At 33.8% G+C, this 19,524-nt stretch overlaps 1 protein-coding gene across 1 annotated transcript in view; it reads right to left on the bottom strand.

Moving 5' to 3' along the window:
- Nucleotides 1-1,401: 1,401 nt before the first annotated feature.
- Nucleotides 1,402-19,524, bottom strand: part of PRRC1 (proline rich coiled-coil 1) — a 29,841-nt gene continuing 11,718 nt past the window's right edge. The window contains exons 6-9 of the mRNA XM_079146077.1: nt 16,481-16,644; nt 10,797-10,900; nt 6,169-6,271; nt 1,402-2,584 (exon numbers count right to left, since the gene is read on the bottom strand). Coding sequence (XP_079002203.1) covers nt 2,375-2,584; nt 6,169-6,271; nt 10,797-10,900; nt 16,481-16,644 — 581 coding nt within the window. The 3' untranslated portion in view covers nt 1,402-2,374. The remainder of the gene's footprint in view (nt 2,585-6,168; nt 6,272-10,796; nt 10,901-16,480; nt 16,645-19,524) is intronic.

Raw genomic sequence — 19,524 nt, 5'->3', positions numbered from 1 at the left:
GTACACGCGTATAGAATTCAAAGACCTGGATTAAAATATATAAAACATCAAACTCAATAACCTGGAGCTCTTCAGAAGATAAAAAAACAACCACAATGGTAACAAACAGTGTTGAAGACAGGTTTTCCTAAAATGTTTGAGAAAGAAAAATGCAAATAGCTATCCGCCATATCCCCCCAAAATGCTAGCGTGAGAGTTATGAAGGAAATGGACAAGAAGAGCAAAAGGCACAGGGAGCTGGAGGGCTGTGGCTAACTGCCGCAGGGTGTTGGAAAGAGCAAGTTACTTTTCTTGCTCCTGCTGTAACAGGGAAATTCCAGGAGGTTGGGAAAGCTGAGCATGTGGAGTCAGCCATGCCCTGTCGCCTTTCCAAAGAGAACACTGGGCCAAAAACACAGAAAGGCCAGACCAAAGCATATATTTCTCTCTTCTATCTGCTCTTCTCTACTTCTACACTACCTGTCCCACTCACATTGTTCAAAAAGCAGAATGATCACTGGTAACTAGGTGCAGAAACATTACCAAGCTCCAATCCAGCCACGGCACAGCTCTGCCACTGCGGTTTGAGGATTCCAGGAAACGAACATGTTTGTGCTTCTATTAGAACAGCCCTCAAGAACATCAAGTAAGATGTTTCGGACTTGGTTAAAAAGAAAGAAAGAAAACTCAGATTTTTAGACTCTGTAAAATTTCCCTATAATAGGAGGGGGAAAGTAGCAGAAATATTTTAAGTATGGGCATACTTGCCTTCAGTCTGTAGTAGGAGACCATGTTTATGTCATGGGGCCATAGCCCTGAAAAAACACTGTGAGAGAAGGATGGACTTAAAGGAGACAAGAAAATAGTAAGAAAGGCTTCTTTTTTCACTCACAAAGGAGGAAAAAAAGTATTCTGGCCCTATTATCCCGAACAAAAGTGCATCACAGCAACTGGTTATGTCTCCTTTTTTTTTTTTTCTCATTATTCTGAATGATATAAAAGTCAGAATTCCACTGTACAGTGCTCAGAAATTAACATATATCATCATTTCAAAATGAACAATTAATTCTTCTCATTCTCAAGTAAAAAAGGACAGAAAAGGAATAATTACTTGGAATAACATCAATACAAATCAAACCTTACATATGAAGACAGTGTAGGATATAAGCTTCATCACCCTTTATAAAACTGCCAGGTTGTGCTAATTCTTTTACAACAAAATAATTGTATAGAAGAGTAAATAAAATTACATTATAGATGAAACTATTTTCAAAGTTATTTGCAGTTGCATAGAGTTCAACTGTATAAGAAAAAAACATTTACTTAATTTTGCTTTATATAAATCCCAAATAGTAAAGCATATTACTTGAGGGAGGAAAAAGCTTTCACTAAATACAAACATAATGAACTAAATAAACAAGATTGAATATAAAATAGTTTATTTGAAAACATCCATAAAAAATAAAGGCAGAATGGCACAGTTAGAAATGTTGTGCTTAAGGCAAACGAAAGAAGCAGCAACCTTAATTAAAATTTGAGGCATACCATCTCATAAACAACAATGTAATCACCTCTGAAAAATGTCTTTTGTAAAAGTTTGGAGAATGAATGGAAGCACAAACAATGGCCATTGTCAGAATCTATTCTTGGAAGTACTGAACAGGATTGTACAAAAATAACATGAATACTCTGATCTAAAATATACTCAAATTATTTGCCCTTTAGTTGTCATATAGCAATGAAAAAATAAAATGCATTACCCAATGTTCATAGTATAAATCTATAAAATGCCAAAAATTATTAAAAAAAAAAAAAAAAAGAAACAAGAATAGCTTTCCAGATTGTACATGATGATCAGATAGAAATGATCAATTCTATATTTGGCCCATTTTTGTACAAAACGCATAAAAATGTGTGACATCTCCCTACAAGTAGGTGTCCTAAGGTAAACTGTTGAGCACACTGCTCTCCACCGGCCTGAGGTCATGTGCACATACAAAAAACAAAAACAACAATGTTTTTAAAGAACATTCAACAGATATGTTCCTTAATTAACTATGTCTTCCTTAAAAACAAAACAATCAAGTTCACATCTTTAAATTAAACATCTCTGCACATGAATTTCCACGATATAAATTTGGTATATTAAACTGTGCTATAAATATATTTGTATATTTTTCTGAGAACTCTATGTGAAATTACATGATTATAAAAAGGATCTATTTATTTTCTTCTATTGGAATGATAACATGCCTCTTGAGAAAAAAAATTACAGTCTACAGGAAAATTACAAAACTGTTAAATTGATTGAAGCGATTCAATTTAAGAAGGTATAATCTCTTCGACATCAAGCTAAAAGTGGAGAAGAGTCTCAGTATCCTATTCAGGTCTTCCCTCACATGGTCCTAGGTGGCAGACGCTGTTTATACATGCCTGCAATGGCTTTGGCAGCACTGTAGATCATCTGCCGACGAGACATGCCAGTAAAAGTCACATGCCAATCAGTCCGGCTGACATTCAGTAAACTCTTTTCCAGGACTTCTCCCACTGTCACCAAAAGGCCTGACCACCTCAGATTGTAGTCCTGGGGAGTTAGGCTTTGGGCCTATAGAGAAACAAAATCCATATTACTTATAACGCATTACAACATTGTTGGGATTAGACATAAGTGACATCTCAAAGTAACATCTCAGGTTACTTTTAATAAAGATTATGACAAATCCTGAGACATGCAATGCAGCCTATGGTATGAAGTTCCAAGGCTGTGAAAGAATCAAAATAATATTACCACATATCTACTTTGTTTAAAAATAACCCCATTATTCTTTTTCTGGTTGTTGCTCAAATATAATCTTGTGTGTGTGTGTGTGTGTGTGTGTGTGTGTGTGTGTGTTGCAGGGAGTTGCACCTAGGGCCCTGCATATGTCTAAATCTTAAATCTAAGAGCTGCATGTACTAACAGAGTTCAGAGTCAGAGGACTTAAATCCTAGTTCTTTATTCAGTGTCACTACAGATTAATACCTTTGCTAAAGTTATTGTTTTATAGTCATAAAATTCCAACTAGAAAAAAAGGAAACTGCAATATTAAGGTTTCAAAACCCATTCAAAACTGATTAGTCTACAGAAAGCATCCTAAGAAACATGATTAACATATCAAATAATGTCCAGTCCAGGGCAGCAACAATCATTATTACATCATTCATACTTGACCCAACCTAGCTATATCTGCTTCCACTTCCAAGTCATGAATGGTGTGGTTTTTCATTACGTGTGGTCAAAGCAGGACCTCCAAACATAGAACGGAGCTACTGTAAAGTGATGCCCAAATGTGCCAGGTATTATGATCACTGAGGGGCTTCTCTCCCACAAAAAAACTAGTTTCTTACATCATAACTAAGACATCTGAATTGGAAACTCCATAGCTGGATCCAGGAGAAACAAAACAAGATCATATAAAACAGCTTTCAAGTAAATTTGATAGAAACAGCACAGCATCTGGAAACCCATGGCTCCAGTTTTCTTGTTCAAATATATTGCATTATCAGTATTTGACTATATGAAAGAGAAATGGCAGAAAAATGATTAAAGTCTCTAGAGACACCATAAAACTGTGCCTCGCAAACTGCTAGATTAAAGAAACTCCTTAAAGTTGTTGTTAAAATGCAGATCCTAATTTAGTAACTCTGGGTAGGGCCTGAGAAGCAGCATTTTTATCAAGTTCGCAGGTAATACTTAAGATGTTAGGCCAAGGATCACACCTCTGAGAAACAATGTATTTGAGAATATTAGCAAAAATCCAGAATAGCTAGTTTGTAATGTGGGAGGAGGAATAATATTCACACTTAAGTTTAACAAGCATAACTTACATAAAATTTTTTCCATATTTTCACTACTGTATGTATTGATGGTAACTGTAATTCCTTTAAAGGCTAATTTCTATTCCCTTAAGTTAAAAATTCCAATAATTCAGTAGCACAAACACAAAACATTAAAAGATAGATAAAAAGGAATGTAAAGAGCTGAAGAGCCAGAAATAAAAGGAAGGCATTTCAACGCACACACATTTGTATCTTCTAAATGTTAAAACGACATGGCAAAAAATTAAAAAAGACAATAGAATAACTATATTAACAGCCTGTTGTTCATCTTTCCAGGTGTTTTCCCTCTATTCATTTATATATACTTTAAAGGGTATATATGTACCTGTTAATAGGTAGGATCATACTAGCTGTGTTGGTTTTGACTTTTACTTAGTAATATGTCATAGGTATCTTTAGATACTAGGATATGTAGATCCACTTTGTTCTTTGAGTATCATGTCTATTTCTTTCCAATCTATAGTCCTAAAAGTGAAACAAAAATGGTCTTTTAAAAATGGTCAGACATCTAACACAAGGGTCAGCAAACTTTTTCTGTAAAGAGCCCAACAGTAAATACCTTAGGTTTTGGAGCCAAAACGTCTTTACCGCAACTACTCAATTCTGCTGTTGCAGTACAAATGCAGCTATAAACAATATGTACACAGACAAGCAGGGTGTGTTCCAATAAAACTCACTCACAAAAACAGGGAGCAGGCTAGATTTGGCTGTGGGCCACTGTGTGCTGACCTCAATCTATAGCAATGTTAACAATGGCTGTGACAGGAGCATTCTTGTAATTATCAGATTTCTAATGTTTTATCATTAGACCTGAGGTTTACTTTGATTTTCAGGTACACTTCTATTCTTCTAAACTTAATTAACTAAGGTTATTTAATAGTATGGTTGGTATTTCTAGCAAATAGCTTTAACTCTACTGAAATCCTTCTTCTTTATTCTGTTCATGTGTTGAACTATCTAATTTGCTATTGGTAAACGGTTCTTTGATTCTTAGGATAAATTCTTTATGGTCAGGATACATGTTCTTCTAACAGTTCTTAAGTGATATAGAACTAAAATTTTCTATGGTGTTAAGAGATACTCTATCAGCATGAAAATCACTGATAATATTCTATAGAACTCACTTATAACACCATTAGAAATCAGAGGTTTTTTGGTTAGATGGAATTGTTTCACTGTACTGCTGCACTGAGGTAATCAGGTTAAATCATACGGAACTGACAATATTTGACTGTTCTTGACTATGAATGACAGCAACTTTGTATGATTCAACAAGCAGAATTTATATTTTCCTAGACAAATCTATCATTTTATCTGATTTTTAAAATTTAATAGTACACCATTAATCTAGTATTCATTTACAATCTTTTAATCACCTTCATACTGGAGTGAATTTAGTTAACATCTATAAAAACATTTTCTTGACCCTCTGAAAAGAAACTGATATAAATAAGTTTCAGCAAAATTTCAAAAATCCAAGCATAAATTCTTACTCCCCTTTCTAAACCATAAAACTATAAAAGGCCAGTGGTTGCTTTCAGAAATTTGATGAACTCATATGCCAAATTAATATGTAACTGTACACATGCATTTTCTTGGGAGAAAACCCAATGGTTTCAAATGCCAATAGTTTCAGATTCTCAAATGCCTACAAGTTCCAAATAATTGTAAGACAGAAAAAAGTCTAAATACCATTTAACAGTACAGAGATTTCAATATATATACATGTTCCATTTTGTCCATTAGAGAATTAGAGAAAATTTATACAAAAATATAGAGGAATCATTACTTATGCTTACAATCTTCCAGAAACTACATAGACAGGTAACACGGTTAAATTAATTCTTCAGTCAAAAGCCTTAAAGATGTGCTCATCACCTAAAGTTTTTAATGCTGATTTGTTACTAAAGATAAACAACTAAAAAGGAAGATCAGATCAAAGAAAAAGGAAATGGAGATAACAGTGAAAGTAAAGATGTGAAATAAAGGGGAAAGTAAATGAAATGTGGATATAAGCAGAAAAGTATACCTTCTGATCTCAAGGTAGGGAACATAATAAAAAAAAAATTGAAGAAAATGACAATTGGCCACTGAATGTATACCTTTCAAAAACAGGTGGAAAGCAAAAACAGGGAGGTAGTAAAACATGGAAAGACCAGGGATCTGAAAAATAAAGAAAAAGGCTAAAAGAGAAATAAAACTGAAACAAAATTAAAACATTTTTAACAAAAAAATCGAGCCTCAATTTTCATTTTGAAAACAACATTGCAAGTTTCTCTGGAGCATAATGAAAAAGCCAAGAAAACCAACCTGTTGTACAAATTCCAAAGGCACCGGTGTGGCTTGTGTGAAAGTTTCTAGGTGAATGCCATGGACAGGGTCTTCAACCACCAAACAACCAATGTCAAACCATCTGTAACAGAACATGAGTGTCATACTGATTACCTGCTGAATGAGTTACAGTGAAAAAACAAACAAGGAAAAACAAACTAATTAAAAGAAAAATTAATCTGTAAGAAGACAATCCATAAAAACAACAGATAAAAAATTTCTCTGGCTGGCTTAATTGCAAGAGGAGAAAAAGAATGAAGAATAACAACAAAGGAAAAGTTTAAAGGTCCCCTTGCTAAAATGGAGGGGAACAATGGAAACAGAGGTGCTCAAACATGCAACAAATGAACTTAACACTCATTCGAACAGGAGAACAGCTTCTCATGAGTGATACTTTAAAAAATATTACTAGCTACAATACGGGAAAGTTTATATTAACAATTCTCATTAATATTCAGTCGATTAGCAAAGTTATTAGCAATTTTTTTAAAAAGCTCATCCAGAGAAAATAACAAATAATCTCCTCATGAATGATCACATTTTCTGAGTTATTCTCATTGAGTCAGACTTTGAAAACACCCTTAAGAAATCAAGCACATTTTCTTCCATTTAAAGATAGTGATAAAAAAAAGCCAGAGTTTCAAGTTACTTAAGATAATTACAGCAACACCAGAATCTCAGCTAATTGAATTATGAAACAACTAGATACCCTGAAATCAAGAAGTTAAGCCACAAAAGCATAGGAACAGGAAAATAATCTCTATTCTTAAAAAATATGCACATCTAATTAAGTGCAGTGAAATGTAAAATGGATCAGGAGACATATTTACATATTCAGGAAAAAACAAATAAAATATGGAATAACATAAGCAACTAAGCTGAATATTAAAATGGCAATCTGTAATGCTTATAGTATTCAGATCCTAAAACTATTCCAAATTGAGAACACTATTACAAATATTTTATAATGCTCTATTATCCATAAATGAAATTTATAAGTTATCTAATTTATCCTAAAATACAATCCCATAAAAGGTCAACCCATGTAGCTTAGCATGGTAGACCACTCCTATAATAGCAGCAACTTGGGAGGCTGAGGCAGGAGGATGGCAAGTTCCAGGCCAGTCTGGGAAACTTAGACCCTGTTTCAAAATAAACACTAAAAAGGGCCAGGCACAGTGGTGTTCATCTATAATCCCAGAGGCTCTGGAGGCTGAGGCAGGAAGATTGCAAGTTCAAAGCCAACTTCGGCAATTTAGCAAGGCCCTAAACAACTTAGCAAAACCCTATCTCAAAATAAAAGATAAAAAAGGACTGGGAATATCATTCAGTGGTTAAGCAACCCTGGGTTCAATCCCCAGTAACTAAATAATAGTGACTTATTTTATTTGGTATACTAATCAATATTTCATATTTTGACAATTTTTCTCAGTCAAGAAAATTTATTTGTGAAATAGTCACACACCAAGCTTAGTTAAAATTTTATTTTGCATCATTCTGCATAATTTGTGTACCATAATGTCTTTCATGAACACTGTACTGACTAAACTGTTAGGCATGAAAAGCATAGTCACTGAAGCATAAAGTGAATACACATCAGAACTTTAAGGTCCCCTTATTCTTTAAAATACTATCATGCTATTGAAAATTTCAACCTAGAGACTGGCTTCCCAATTCTCTTCAAATCAGTCAGCATGAAACTGCAATCGCCATCATCCCTACCAATAACTCCTCCACTTCTATCCCTAGTGCTGCTTCCTAAGGAAACCTTCAGTTTCTCTCCCCCCTCCTAAACAAGCTCTATTCCTTTTGAGGGTCCAAACACACGGAATTTCTTCCTTAGGTGCCTTGCTCTCCCTGAATTTGTCTTTTTCCAGCCTCAGTTCTAAGCACACATTTTCCTGAATTTATCTTCTGTGCATTTATTTCCCACAGGAGCTCTGTAGACAGAAGCAGCCACAATAGAATATCAAGTATTGGGATTACAGCTTTGTCTCTGTTGTCTTCTCCCTCTCTCTGAACTCTATACTCTACTGTCATAACCCCTCTGTCCTCTTTCCTCCTTAAATCCGTACTAGCACCCATCAGCAGACTTCCTGATATTATTTAGTATTTAGTATTCTTGGTCTTTATAGTATTCTACTCTTTTGCTTAAAAGATATTTAAGGGAAGAAATACCACATTAAGGTATGATGGAGGAGTTTACAACAGGTCAGTGCTCCCAATGAAAAGCTAGATGAGTTACATCATATACTGAGAGGCACCAAAGAGCTATAGAAACAAGGATAAAACATGAGAAAAAAACTTTCCCCAGGTAACCTGAAGCCTTAAGCTGACCCTGTTCAAAGCTTGTGACTAAAGCATACACTGCCCCTTCTTCACATAGCTCTGCTTATCAGAGGAAGGTATGAACTTCTCAATATCACCTGAAGACTCTGGAATGTTTTATAAACATCTGGGTTTGAAGATTAGTAGCCATCAGGGACGGCATTGTATTTAGGGACAGAGCAAAAGGAAAAGGAGACTAAAGTAGACTCAGATATTAGAACTCGCAAACAAGGAGTTTAAGTGATTCATATGTCCAAGCAGAAAGAGGAAAGATATTCAAAAGAGATGAAGATACTCAACAAAGAAATCTAGTTTTTAAAAACTAATTCAACATATGAGCTTCCCAACAGGCTGGACACAGAAGGCAGGGTCAGTGGACTAGAGAAGGAAGAAATTAATAAGAAAAGAGTGAAACAGAGGTTGGAGGAAAAAATTGACAATGTGGAAAGTTCGCAACACTGTCAAAAGGTGAACAAGTTGGAATTCAAGTCCTAGACAAGAGAGTAAGAAAATGGGCCAGCAGCAATTCTTAGAGATGGACTATCCCAAACTGATTAAAGACATCGATCCACAGAATCAACAAGCTCAGTCAACCCTCCCTGCCTATAAAAAGAATTATAAAAGCAGGTCAGCAAACAAGACAAACATACCTAGGCATACCACAGAAAAATTACAAAAAATAATACGACAAAGTCCTAAAAGCAGTCAGAGAAAAGAACATATTATCCTTACAGAAATAATATGATGGATGGCTGACTTCTTAATAGAAATGACATTTCTAAAGTGCCGAAAGAATTAGCAAACTAGACTTCTACATTCAACAAGAATAAAGATGAATTAAAGCAATTTTGGGTAATTAAAGGCTAAGAGAATTCACAGTGAGTAATCCTATATTATAAAGTAGTATCAAAGGAAGTTCTTTAGGCAGAGGGAAGATTACAGGCAGAAGAGCAAAAATGTACAGAAGCAATTCAGAATCATAATAAATGAAGAGAACAATACTAGTGATGTCTTAGGAGTTTAAAACATATGCAGAATTAAGATACTTGACAAATACTGCAAAAGGTAAAAAAGAGATGAAGAGCATTAAAAGTGATTCTGGTAGTATCATAAATTTTATTAAAACGTAGTACAGCAAAAAGGCACACTGTAATCTCTGAGGTAACCATGAAATAAATAGTAAAAGTTACCGGGGGGGGGGGGGAAATAAAGTAATCACCATTGTGCTCACAAAGAAAGTTCAAACTTTTCAACCTAGGATGCAAAGCTCTTCACAAACTGTCCCTATTTCCTGATTTCCTATTTGAGAAACCTTCGATAATCCCAGAATACCTTTTAATCACTTTCAAACATTTCCTCCACTCACAATGTCCTACCTACTTTTTCCACTTATGCAAATTTTACCTCCTCGTCGAATTCCAGTCCTAGTCCTAACCTTTCATGAATTTCAGGTAACACTACCTCTACACTGAGTTACTTCCACTGACACTTCATATAACATATCAGTAAAAAAAAATCAGATAATTTTTATATAATCACATAAAGCAGTTCATCTGTACATGAATCTTCTCTCAACTGGCCTATCTAATATGCCCTCAAAATCAGGAGTTTTTTTTTTGTTTGGTTGGTTTTTTTTGCATATTATAGCCAGAAAGTGCTACATCCATTGTTGCTCTATACCAAATTAACAAAAAAAAATTTAAAAATTCTAAAAATCACAATGCAATTAAAAAAGGTAGATTTTAACAAAGAGAAGTTATTATAACAAAAAGTAACAGCATATCCACAAAGATATTTCCATTGGAAAAAAAACTATTTATTAAAAGTACAAAGCCCTCAAAAACAATGGCCAATTATGCTGTTTGGAGGTTTTTCTAAACTAAATACCTCAGAGTACTCAGCAGAAACTCAAATTCAGTGACTACCATCAAGTGGTCTTGCTTGTGTTTTCCATTACTCTGAATTCATTGTGTAAAGGACTATTTCCTACCCAAGGTCATTTACAACCAATACACCTATCATATATTTAGTGCTATTAAGCGATCATCAGCACAATCTTAGAAAGCAGGCATCACTATCTCCATTTGTAATGACAATAAGAGAAGCAAGAAGAGAAGTGTCAGCTAAGCTACACAGGACACAGCTGGGTAAGGGATGGCGCCAGTATCAGAACACACTTTTCCCTCTGATTCTACAACAGGAGATATTTTTTGCTAGGCATTCTGTGTGCACTCTCAGACCCAACTATATTTTGCTTCTATGACAAATAAGCCTCTTACTTGTCAGGCAGCAATTCTGCAATGAAGTTTTCTACAGACACAGCAGTCTGCTTTTCATGGATCACTCCAGATCGTCGCAAGCTGTCTATGCGTTCCTGAGCACCCTAAAAATCAACAGCATGGGTTGGAAATCATTTTTTTAAATATACTAATTTATGATTACACACATAATATTGTAAGCATTTACACACAAACACACATATGCTCACTATAAATGTTAAAACAAAACATAAGTAAATATAGAGTGAAAAATGAAAGAGTCCAATCACATTCCCTCAATATTGAGTTTGGGGTGTACATTCCAAATTATTTCCTTGTGCATTATTATGCTGGCTACCACTATTAAATTAATTACTTCAAACTATATTTTCTAACTGATTACTAATATAATAAAATTGTATTTTTAAATGTTCATCTGGCAAAACTTTATCAGTCCTAGCATTGTCTTAGTCAATTCTCTTGATTTTTTATGTAGGCAATCACATGAATAGTAAATGCTTCTTCTTTTTTACTAATTTCCTTTAGCTATAAATGCATCAAAATGACATTATTTAAAATAAAAACCTGATATATACATTAAACCAAAGATTATTTGTGAAATAATTACCATCAATGAAGCAAAACTGAGTGGTTGGGAACACTGTACAGATAACTCAAAATCATGCACTAATTATATATCTTGCTATAAGAAAATTAGAAGTTGGATTAGTGAGGAACAGTTCATGTTTACTACTTTTATCTAAATCATTTCAAATAGGGATCATGAATGAAGTGATGAAAATGATCATAAGGCAATATGTTCAAAATCTTTCCAATCCTGAACAAAATTAGCCATGGATAATATATCAATTTTAAGGAAAGAAAAGCTAAACAAAGAAAATAAGAAAAAATGGTCAATTCTCATTCAAATGAAAATTAAGAAGGATAGAATACTTCTAGAGACAAAAGAATTTTTTTCAAATGAAGAGAACATGACCACTCTATGAGAACAGGTACAACAATTTAAGACACTACCTTGGAAAGAGGAAATGATTTAAACTACAATAAAATCAAGACCACCTATTTTAGCTTGCTCTAGCAAGCTCTAGCAAGCTAACAGGCATTCAGTAAGAACTTGCTACATAAAAAACTAAACAAAAGGAAGAAAATAAAGGCTTCCTAAGGCCTAGGTGGCAAAAGTTCAGTATATAAACAGTGTAAATACAGCACCATTAAATCTAATGTGAATCTAATGAAATAAGGAGGCAGCTACTGACTATGAAAAAAAATTGGTAAAATGAACCTATTTCTTTATGGTAGACATTATAAATTTGCCTGATTCATTCCTCTCAGGAGGGAGTTATGGCTATATTTTTTATTAAAAACAAACTCAAATACACATTAATCCAGTTAAAAACTAATAGATTAGTGGGATTTTCCAGTTTCATCACTAAACCCAGATGCCATGCTTCCAGGAAATGCAATCTGTCTCTCCACTTTTTACTATTCCAAAGTGCAGGGCTTTATACTTAATATGATTCACAAAATATTCATCAAATTAATTGGTACCTGCAAGCTATAAGATAATGAACTATGCAGACAAGTTTAATTCTTTTTTGTTTGTGGAACTAAGAAGAGAAAATGAAAATGGAGCCATATCTGGTCTCTTTCTTCCTCTAATACATTAATTAAATGTGGCATCTTTCATTGGAGTTACAAGACACCTTAACATCAGTCTTTACAAAAATGCTTTGAGAATGAAATTTTATATTTTATAGGGGATAAGAATTAGGTAAGTTAGAGCTCACAATGAAATAATCATGAAACTGTGAGCTATGAGACAGAGGTGCCCTAGAACTTACATTGTACTCTGAGAACTTATTATACTAAGCAACCTGGTTCAGGTAAGTAACTAAGCTTTTACACATCTTCAAAAGGCTTGTAGATCTTATCTACATCTTTATTTTTGAAAATAAGCTATAAAACAATAATCACAGCTATGGTTTGCTTTTTGATAAAACTAATATCTGGCATAGAAGTTTCAGAAGCTTCCTAACTTTAATTTTGGCTGAACTGATTTATTTTCTTAAATTATTTCATATGTTTAAAGGGCAAATTAAGTTTAGTTCAGAAAAACCACTCACTCCAAATAAAATCTGATAGGGTGAAAAAAAAAAAAAAAAAACTGGTTAAAATTTTTGTATTTTAAGATTGTACATTATTTTTATTCTCATTAACTCCCTTTACTGTTTCTAACACACACATACACACACACACCTGACAAATTTATAAGAATTTTAGTTTTGAGTTTTATTTAGAAGATTGTGAAAAAAAATCCATATATCTAAATTTTAAAGGTGAAAACCAAGAGCAGAAGTACATCTGTCAAATATGAATAAAATCACAAAATAAACTAAACTACCAATAATATCCATTAAATTAGGTTTTTCTTGAGGGAAAACTCCCCATCAGCCTTTCAAGTTCAGTATCTTTTAAAAACATCTTCTGTGTAATAAAATCTAATGAAACAAAACATTTAAGACCCGTTAAAAACCATAATGAAAAAGCAGGCTTTTCACATGATCAAGTCAATTTTCTAAATTTATTTCTTTTGTACTGCTAAAATTTTCTAAACTGTCCCCTTGTTGTCATCATTAATACATCTGATCTCATCTTTTTAAATATGCTGTGTGTGTGTGTGTGTGTGTGTATGATTTTTTTTTTTGGGTGGTGCTGGGGATTGAACCCAGGGCCTTGTGTTTGCAAGGCAAGCACTCTACCAATTGAGTTATATCCCCAGCCCAATATGCTGCATATTTGCTCCCTTTCTTTTTCCCAGTGACAAACTCGTACTTTAGTACCCAGTTATCTTTCTGAGTGCCAGAAATCTCAGCATCCATTCCTGCTTTAACCGCCATAATCTTTACCACCTCTGCCATGAAACCCAAAGGCATACATTCTCACTGCTTAATATAACAACGTCAAGCTCTAACTTCCCAAATTCAAAAAACCCCTACTACAGAATTAAATTAATAAATTCTCTTGCCATCACACCTATGCAGTAATATCAGAACTGACCTCCATATTTATATAATGCTTCACAATACACAAAGCCCTTGCTTTAGTCTCTAAGTTCAAAGAAATGTATGCACCATTTTCTTTGTTCAATAATGTGTTTCTTTTTATGATTTTTCTCCAGGTTATCCTCTAAAAGTAAATCTGAAAAGTTTTCCTCCTCAGATTAATTAACACCTTCCAACTTGCAAAAGCACTCCTGAAATTTTTCAAAGTACAAACTCAGTCTAGGTATGTGACTTGTGTCTTTAAAGTAAATATCACCCTTTATAATGTTAATATTTACCTGTGCATAACTGGTAATGTACAATTATTTTGTGCACATATATAACTTAACACACTTTTTTTTCTAGATTAGACTGAATATAAACCCTACAGTCAATAGTTAGCTTTGCTCTATTTCATAAAGACTGAACTTCTACCACCATAGAAAGTCTTACTGAAAATGTGTACTGAAAGTCAAGTTCAAGGGAAATCCCTTGGAAAGTAGAAACATTTTAAAGTGCACATATTCTTCACAGCATTCTTCTGTAAAAACAGATCATTATGAAAATAATTTGATTTGTATTATATATAATCTACTATATTAGATATAGTATAACTGTTGCCTGACAGCCCCAAATTGAAAAGTGGCTTTGGGTGGTGGTGGGGGGGTGTAAAAGGGCTTCATATTCTATTTAAATAAAGCACTAAACATAACTGAAAAAGTATCTCAAATTCATAAAGCACTATCCAGTAGAATTTAAAATAATCTAGTATTAATGTGGGTTAATTATAAGCAATATTTAGTAGCTAATTATAATCAAAACTTGAGAGTTTTTGTCTGATGAAATATGCTATGCCAGTTACCTTATTCAGTCAAGAAAAGAGTGAATAAGGTAAAGTGGCTTTCAGGATGCTCTCAGTAATGTACACTACTACATACTCCTTATGCCAGCATGTCATGCCAGAATGTATTTATTCTCATTATTTGTGAATCTTTCATTGGTGAATTTTGCTATCATTAAAATTTATTTGTAATCTCAAAATCAAACATACATAGAAGTATAAGAAATTTGAATTGCCTGATATGCACATTTCCTGATATGCACACTTTCAGCTACATGATCGAGGGATAGATACTATGCGTTCTTGTTTCAGTTTATATACTGGAAACGTGTATTTTTTATATCAGTGCCCTGGTTTGGCATTTCTGTGCTTGTTGTTGATTTCTCTGTTTCAAATGGTCCCCAAGTGTAGTGCTGATATGCTGCGTAGTGTTCCTTAGCACAAGGAGGTTGTGATGTAACTCATGGAGAAAACGTGTGTACTAAATAAACTTCATTCAAGCATGAGTTATAATATTGTTGGCAGTAACATTTCAATATAATGAAGCAAAAAATATATATATAAAGATGTATTTAAACAGAAGACATAAAACATGTACTGACAGGCCTTGCAAACAATGGTTCAGTATTCCCTAATTCAGTGTCTGAGGCAACCTTCTAAGACATAACCGGAGCAAAAAACCAAGAACTGTCTGTCTTAGAAACAAGATTTCTTAATGAATTATAAATGAGAAATAAGAGAAGTTAGGAATGATTTCAAGGTTTCTTGCCTGAGAAAACAGAATGACAGAAATGCCATCAAATGAGACAGGAGTTGGGAAGCAAGGCTAGAGGACATAAAAAGTTAAATTGTAGACATTAAATTTGAGATATTCAAGAAAGTTATCAAAAGGGCAACTTTGATATAAATCAGAAGTTTAGGTCTCAGCGGAGACAGAAACAGAACTGTTGGTACGCCAATAGGTTTAAGGCCAAGGAAGGCATGAGATCATGAAGGGAGCAGACAGAGAAGGGGACCAAGAAGAGGCTGAGGAGAGGCACAGAAGCAGCCAGGAAACAGTGAATTAGGAAGCCGAAGTGTGGTATCCAGGAAAAAACACTAAGACAAATGAAAAAACTGTCTCAAAGTCACTGGTAAGTCAAACAAGATGGAGAACCCCGGTGATGGTGAGCGGATTCTCAGGGGAGTAGTGCAGGCAAACACCCGACTGGGGCAGGTTTAAGAGAATGCAAGAGAGGAATTAGAGAAAAGTGTTGGCAACTCTCAAAGGAAGCAAATTAAAGTGGCGAGGTATAGGGGAATGAGGTCAAAGAATTTGCTGGGGTTTCCTTTGGCTTATTTGTTTTTTAAGTTGGGAGAGATGTTTGTATGCCACTGTTTCATCTGTAACAGTACAACACAGAGCAAAGGGGAAAAAAAACGTATAAAAGAAAGGGCAGAATTCCTGGAACTTTAACATTTTTAGGATTATTAACACTGATAATAACAAATTTATGAGATTCAAGAGATACTATAATTCTAGGTGCTGATTTGAATGTTAATATTGAGTTTAAAAGATTTCTTTTAGGATTCTCTTTGTGCTGAGTATATTTCCTTCCTCCTCCAATAATTAAAACCTATCTGAGATTTCTTAAATTAAAACTCCACTATACCTTCATAATACCTAAGTTTTCTAACTGAAGCTAATCATTATTTCAGAATATAAAAATACAGTTAGCCCCATATAAATCACAGAATCATTATCACAATGATGAAAAATTAACTGCCAGGTTCCATATCCTGAAAAAGGTGTTATTACTCACTTTTAATCCAGCTGCATAGCCCACTGGTTGTGGGGCAATATTAGACTGCCCAGCTTCACCTACAACCACAGCTAAGCCAAAGACTTCCTGGAAGGCATCTCGGACAGCAGCCACTTTTACTTCTTTATTTGAGGTCACTACAATATCTAACTCACCTCCAGATTCTACAAAGACCAAAAGAAAATTACAGTTCCAAATTAAAATAATGAAATTCTCATAATTACTACTAAACCACATGCTAACATTTATAATTACCAACCTCATAAAACCAGGCAAGATAAAAATCATTACCATTTTTGCATGGCTAAGGAAACTGAAGCTGATGAAGTCTTGCCATAGGCAACACTGATGTTTAGTGCTCATGTCAGGACTCAAACCAAGGCCTGTCAGACCCTGAACCCTCTTTTTACACCATTTCATATAACCAGATACATTTTCCACCCTCTCATCAAGTGTAAAAGAATCTCATTCCAATGTGTGATTCTTATTCTGAGTTCTAAAAATGGGAATTTGATACAGTATCTGAAGGAGTCTTAGATGGTACACACCTTCTAATAGTTATGAGTATTTTTTCTGTCATAACTAGGGTATTTTTTGGCATTCTATGAAATGTTCCAGAATATAATAGTAGTTTACATGAAAACAGTATTCTGAGGTCAAACACTATGGGAGATACTGCAAACTGCACTCCCTTCTAGGAAATTCACAACATATATTGACATAGTAGAGATTCTGAGAAATGTCAGATTATGAGTTTAACCAATTCTTCCCACTCTTAAATCTGTATTCCACAGATATGAATTTGGGAAATTATGACACAACAGATATGAAAACAGCTTATTTGTCTACTATACTAATTTAGCTAAGCTTCTTCTAATTTAATTTTGGGTGGAGACATTTATTGCATTTTTAAGATTATAAATAAAAATAACTATTCTGCTGCTAGTTAATAAAGACAGATACTCATTATATGCAAACGTCTAACACCATGTGCCAGTTTGTAGTCCTTCAGTTATGGAGCGATCCTAGAATTAAACTTCTAGCCTGTGAAGTAGGTTACACATTTGTGATATTCTGGAAAATAAAAATAAAAACTATTACTGAAGGCAAGTGATGTGTCAAGAGTTGCCTAAAAACTATGAACCAAACAAGGACTACCACGAAATATACTTTTTATTGATGACATAGTTTAAGTGTGGAGACCGTCAAATTTTTCATTCTACATCCTCATCATTTAAAGAAAGAACATTTATCACACATTAATTTGTAAATTACACATGCATTACTGTCCTAATACAAATATTTAAGCATATCTAAAAACTGAAATCATTTTTGAAATACGAAATTTTAAAAAGTTGAATGCACCACATTTTACTTATCGGCACTTTCAATTATTTTAAAAATCTGTGCATTATTTCTACACAGAACTATTTGACCAAGTATGTTTCATTATTTTCAAAAATCTTAACCTAATATTTTGTGATATAGGTTGAGTGTCCAAAATGTTTGAGATTAGAAGTGTTTTGGATTTCAAAACTTGTCAGATTTTGGAATATTTGCCAATACATAAAGAGATATTTTGAAGATGGAACCATGTCTAACAAAAAATTCATGTCTGTTCCATATATACCTTATAGACACAGCCTGAAGGTAATTTTATACACTATTTTTACCAAGTCTGCATTTTGACTGTGACATGTCATGGATCAGGTGTGGAATCTTCCACATGTACCATCATGTCAAGCTCAAAAGGTGTCAAATGGAGCATTTTAGACTTCAGATTTCAGGATTAGTGATGATCAACCAACACAGTGAATTCAAAGGCCTGGTTCTAAGCATAGCATATTCTGATACTTAACAGCAATTAATGACTATCCTTGGTAAAAGAGATTTCTCATGAAAGTTGTTTGTAATGTAAAACATTTTCCCTCAAAAGCAAGACTATTTTTTCCCAACTAAATATCTGTGGAACAGTTGGAGGTTATTTTTTTTATCATGGACCCCTTTTCCTTGATTACATAATATTCCACAGGTCACTTATCAACTGAGAATTTCAGCAGTTATCAGAACCTACAAGCAATGGGTTACACAGCAAAGAGGGAGAATATATTTCTTTCTTACTTTTTCCTCCATGTGGGAAGTATCTTTTTTTTAATTGGTGAGTGAAAATTATACGTAATAGTGAAACTCATTATTATATATTCACACATGTACACAATAGATCAATATAATTGAAATATCTTGACCCTAGCTAAGCACTGATCTGTTCAGCTGCAGCTCAAAGGCTTTTCAATGTGTGATGAGCTTTTACTGATAATGAAGAGAGTACTAATTAAAAGAATGTAGAAAAATCCACTTGGGATGCAACTGAAATCTACTTCTCATAGTTCTTGTGAATTCTTTGATATATTTGAAATTTCATATGAAGTGATTTCTAGAATTTCTGTAAAAATGCTGTTTTATTGAGTTTTGTTAGATCAGAATGATACTGCTTTTTCTGTCAGTAAAGTGTCAGCTTTTACAGTTTCACTACATATTAAAGGTAATTGATTATATGTTATCATAATAACAGAAGTTTCATTTCTGTATATCCCCCTTGATTTTATGCCTTTTTCTTGATGTTGTATAGACGAGTAGCTTGGGAAATGACCTTGGGTTTGAGTCCTGGCTTTATTGTTTATCAGCTTTGTTACTTTGGGGAAGTCACTCAGCTTCTTTGTAGAAAACTACCTGCCACCTTACAGAGCCTGCTGTAAGGATTAAATAATTGCTTTCACAGAGTAAATCCATTAAAATAGCAAAAGCTTCAACATTTCTGTCCTTCATTCAATTATGTACTTCGAAAGGAAAGAATATATATGATACATTAAGTATGTCAAACTTGGTTATTATGAACATACAAAACCAAATATATATATAGTACAGTCAAATTCTCAATTCTTGTACTGTTAGAAACAAAGAACAATTTAATTGATCTAATTTTTTATTCAATTTTCATCTTCAAGGGTTGCAAACTGGCTAAAATGTAAAAAACTAAATTTGGA

Source organism: Sciurus vulgaris (assembly GCF_902686455.1).
Source record: "Sciurus vulgaris genome assembly, chromosome: 6".
Taxonomy (NCBI): Eukaryota; Metazoa; Chordata; class Mammalia; order Rodentia; family Sciuridae; genus Sciurus; species Sciurus vulgaris.
The sequence above is the reverse complement of the archived record's forward strand: the minus strand, read 5'-3'. Positions and strand labels throughout refer to the sequence as shown.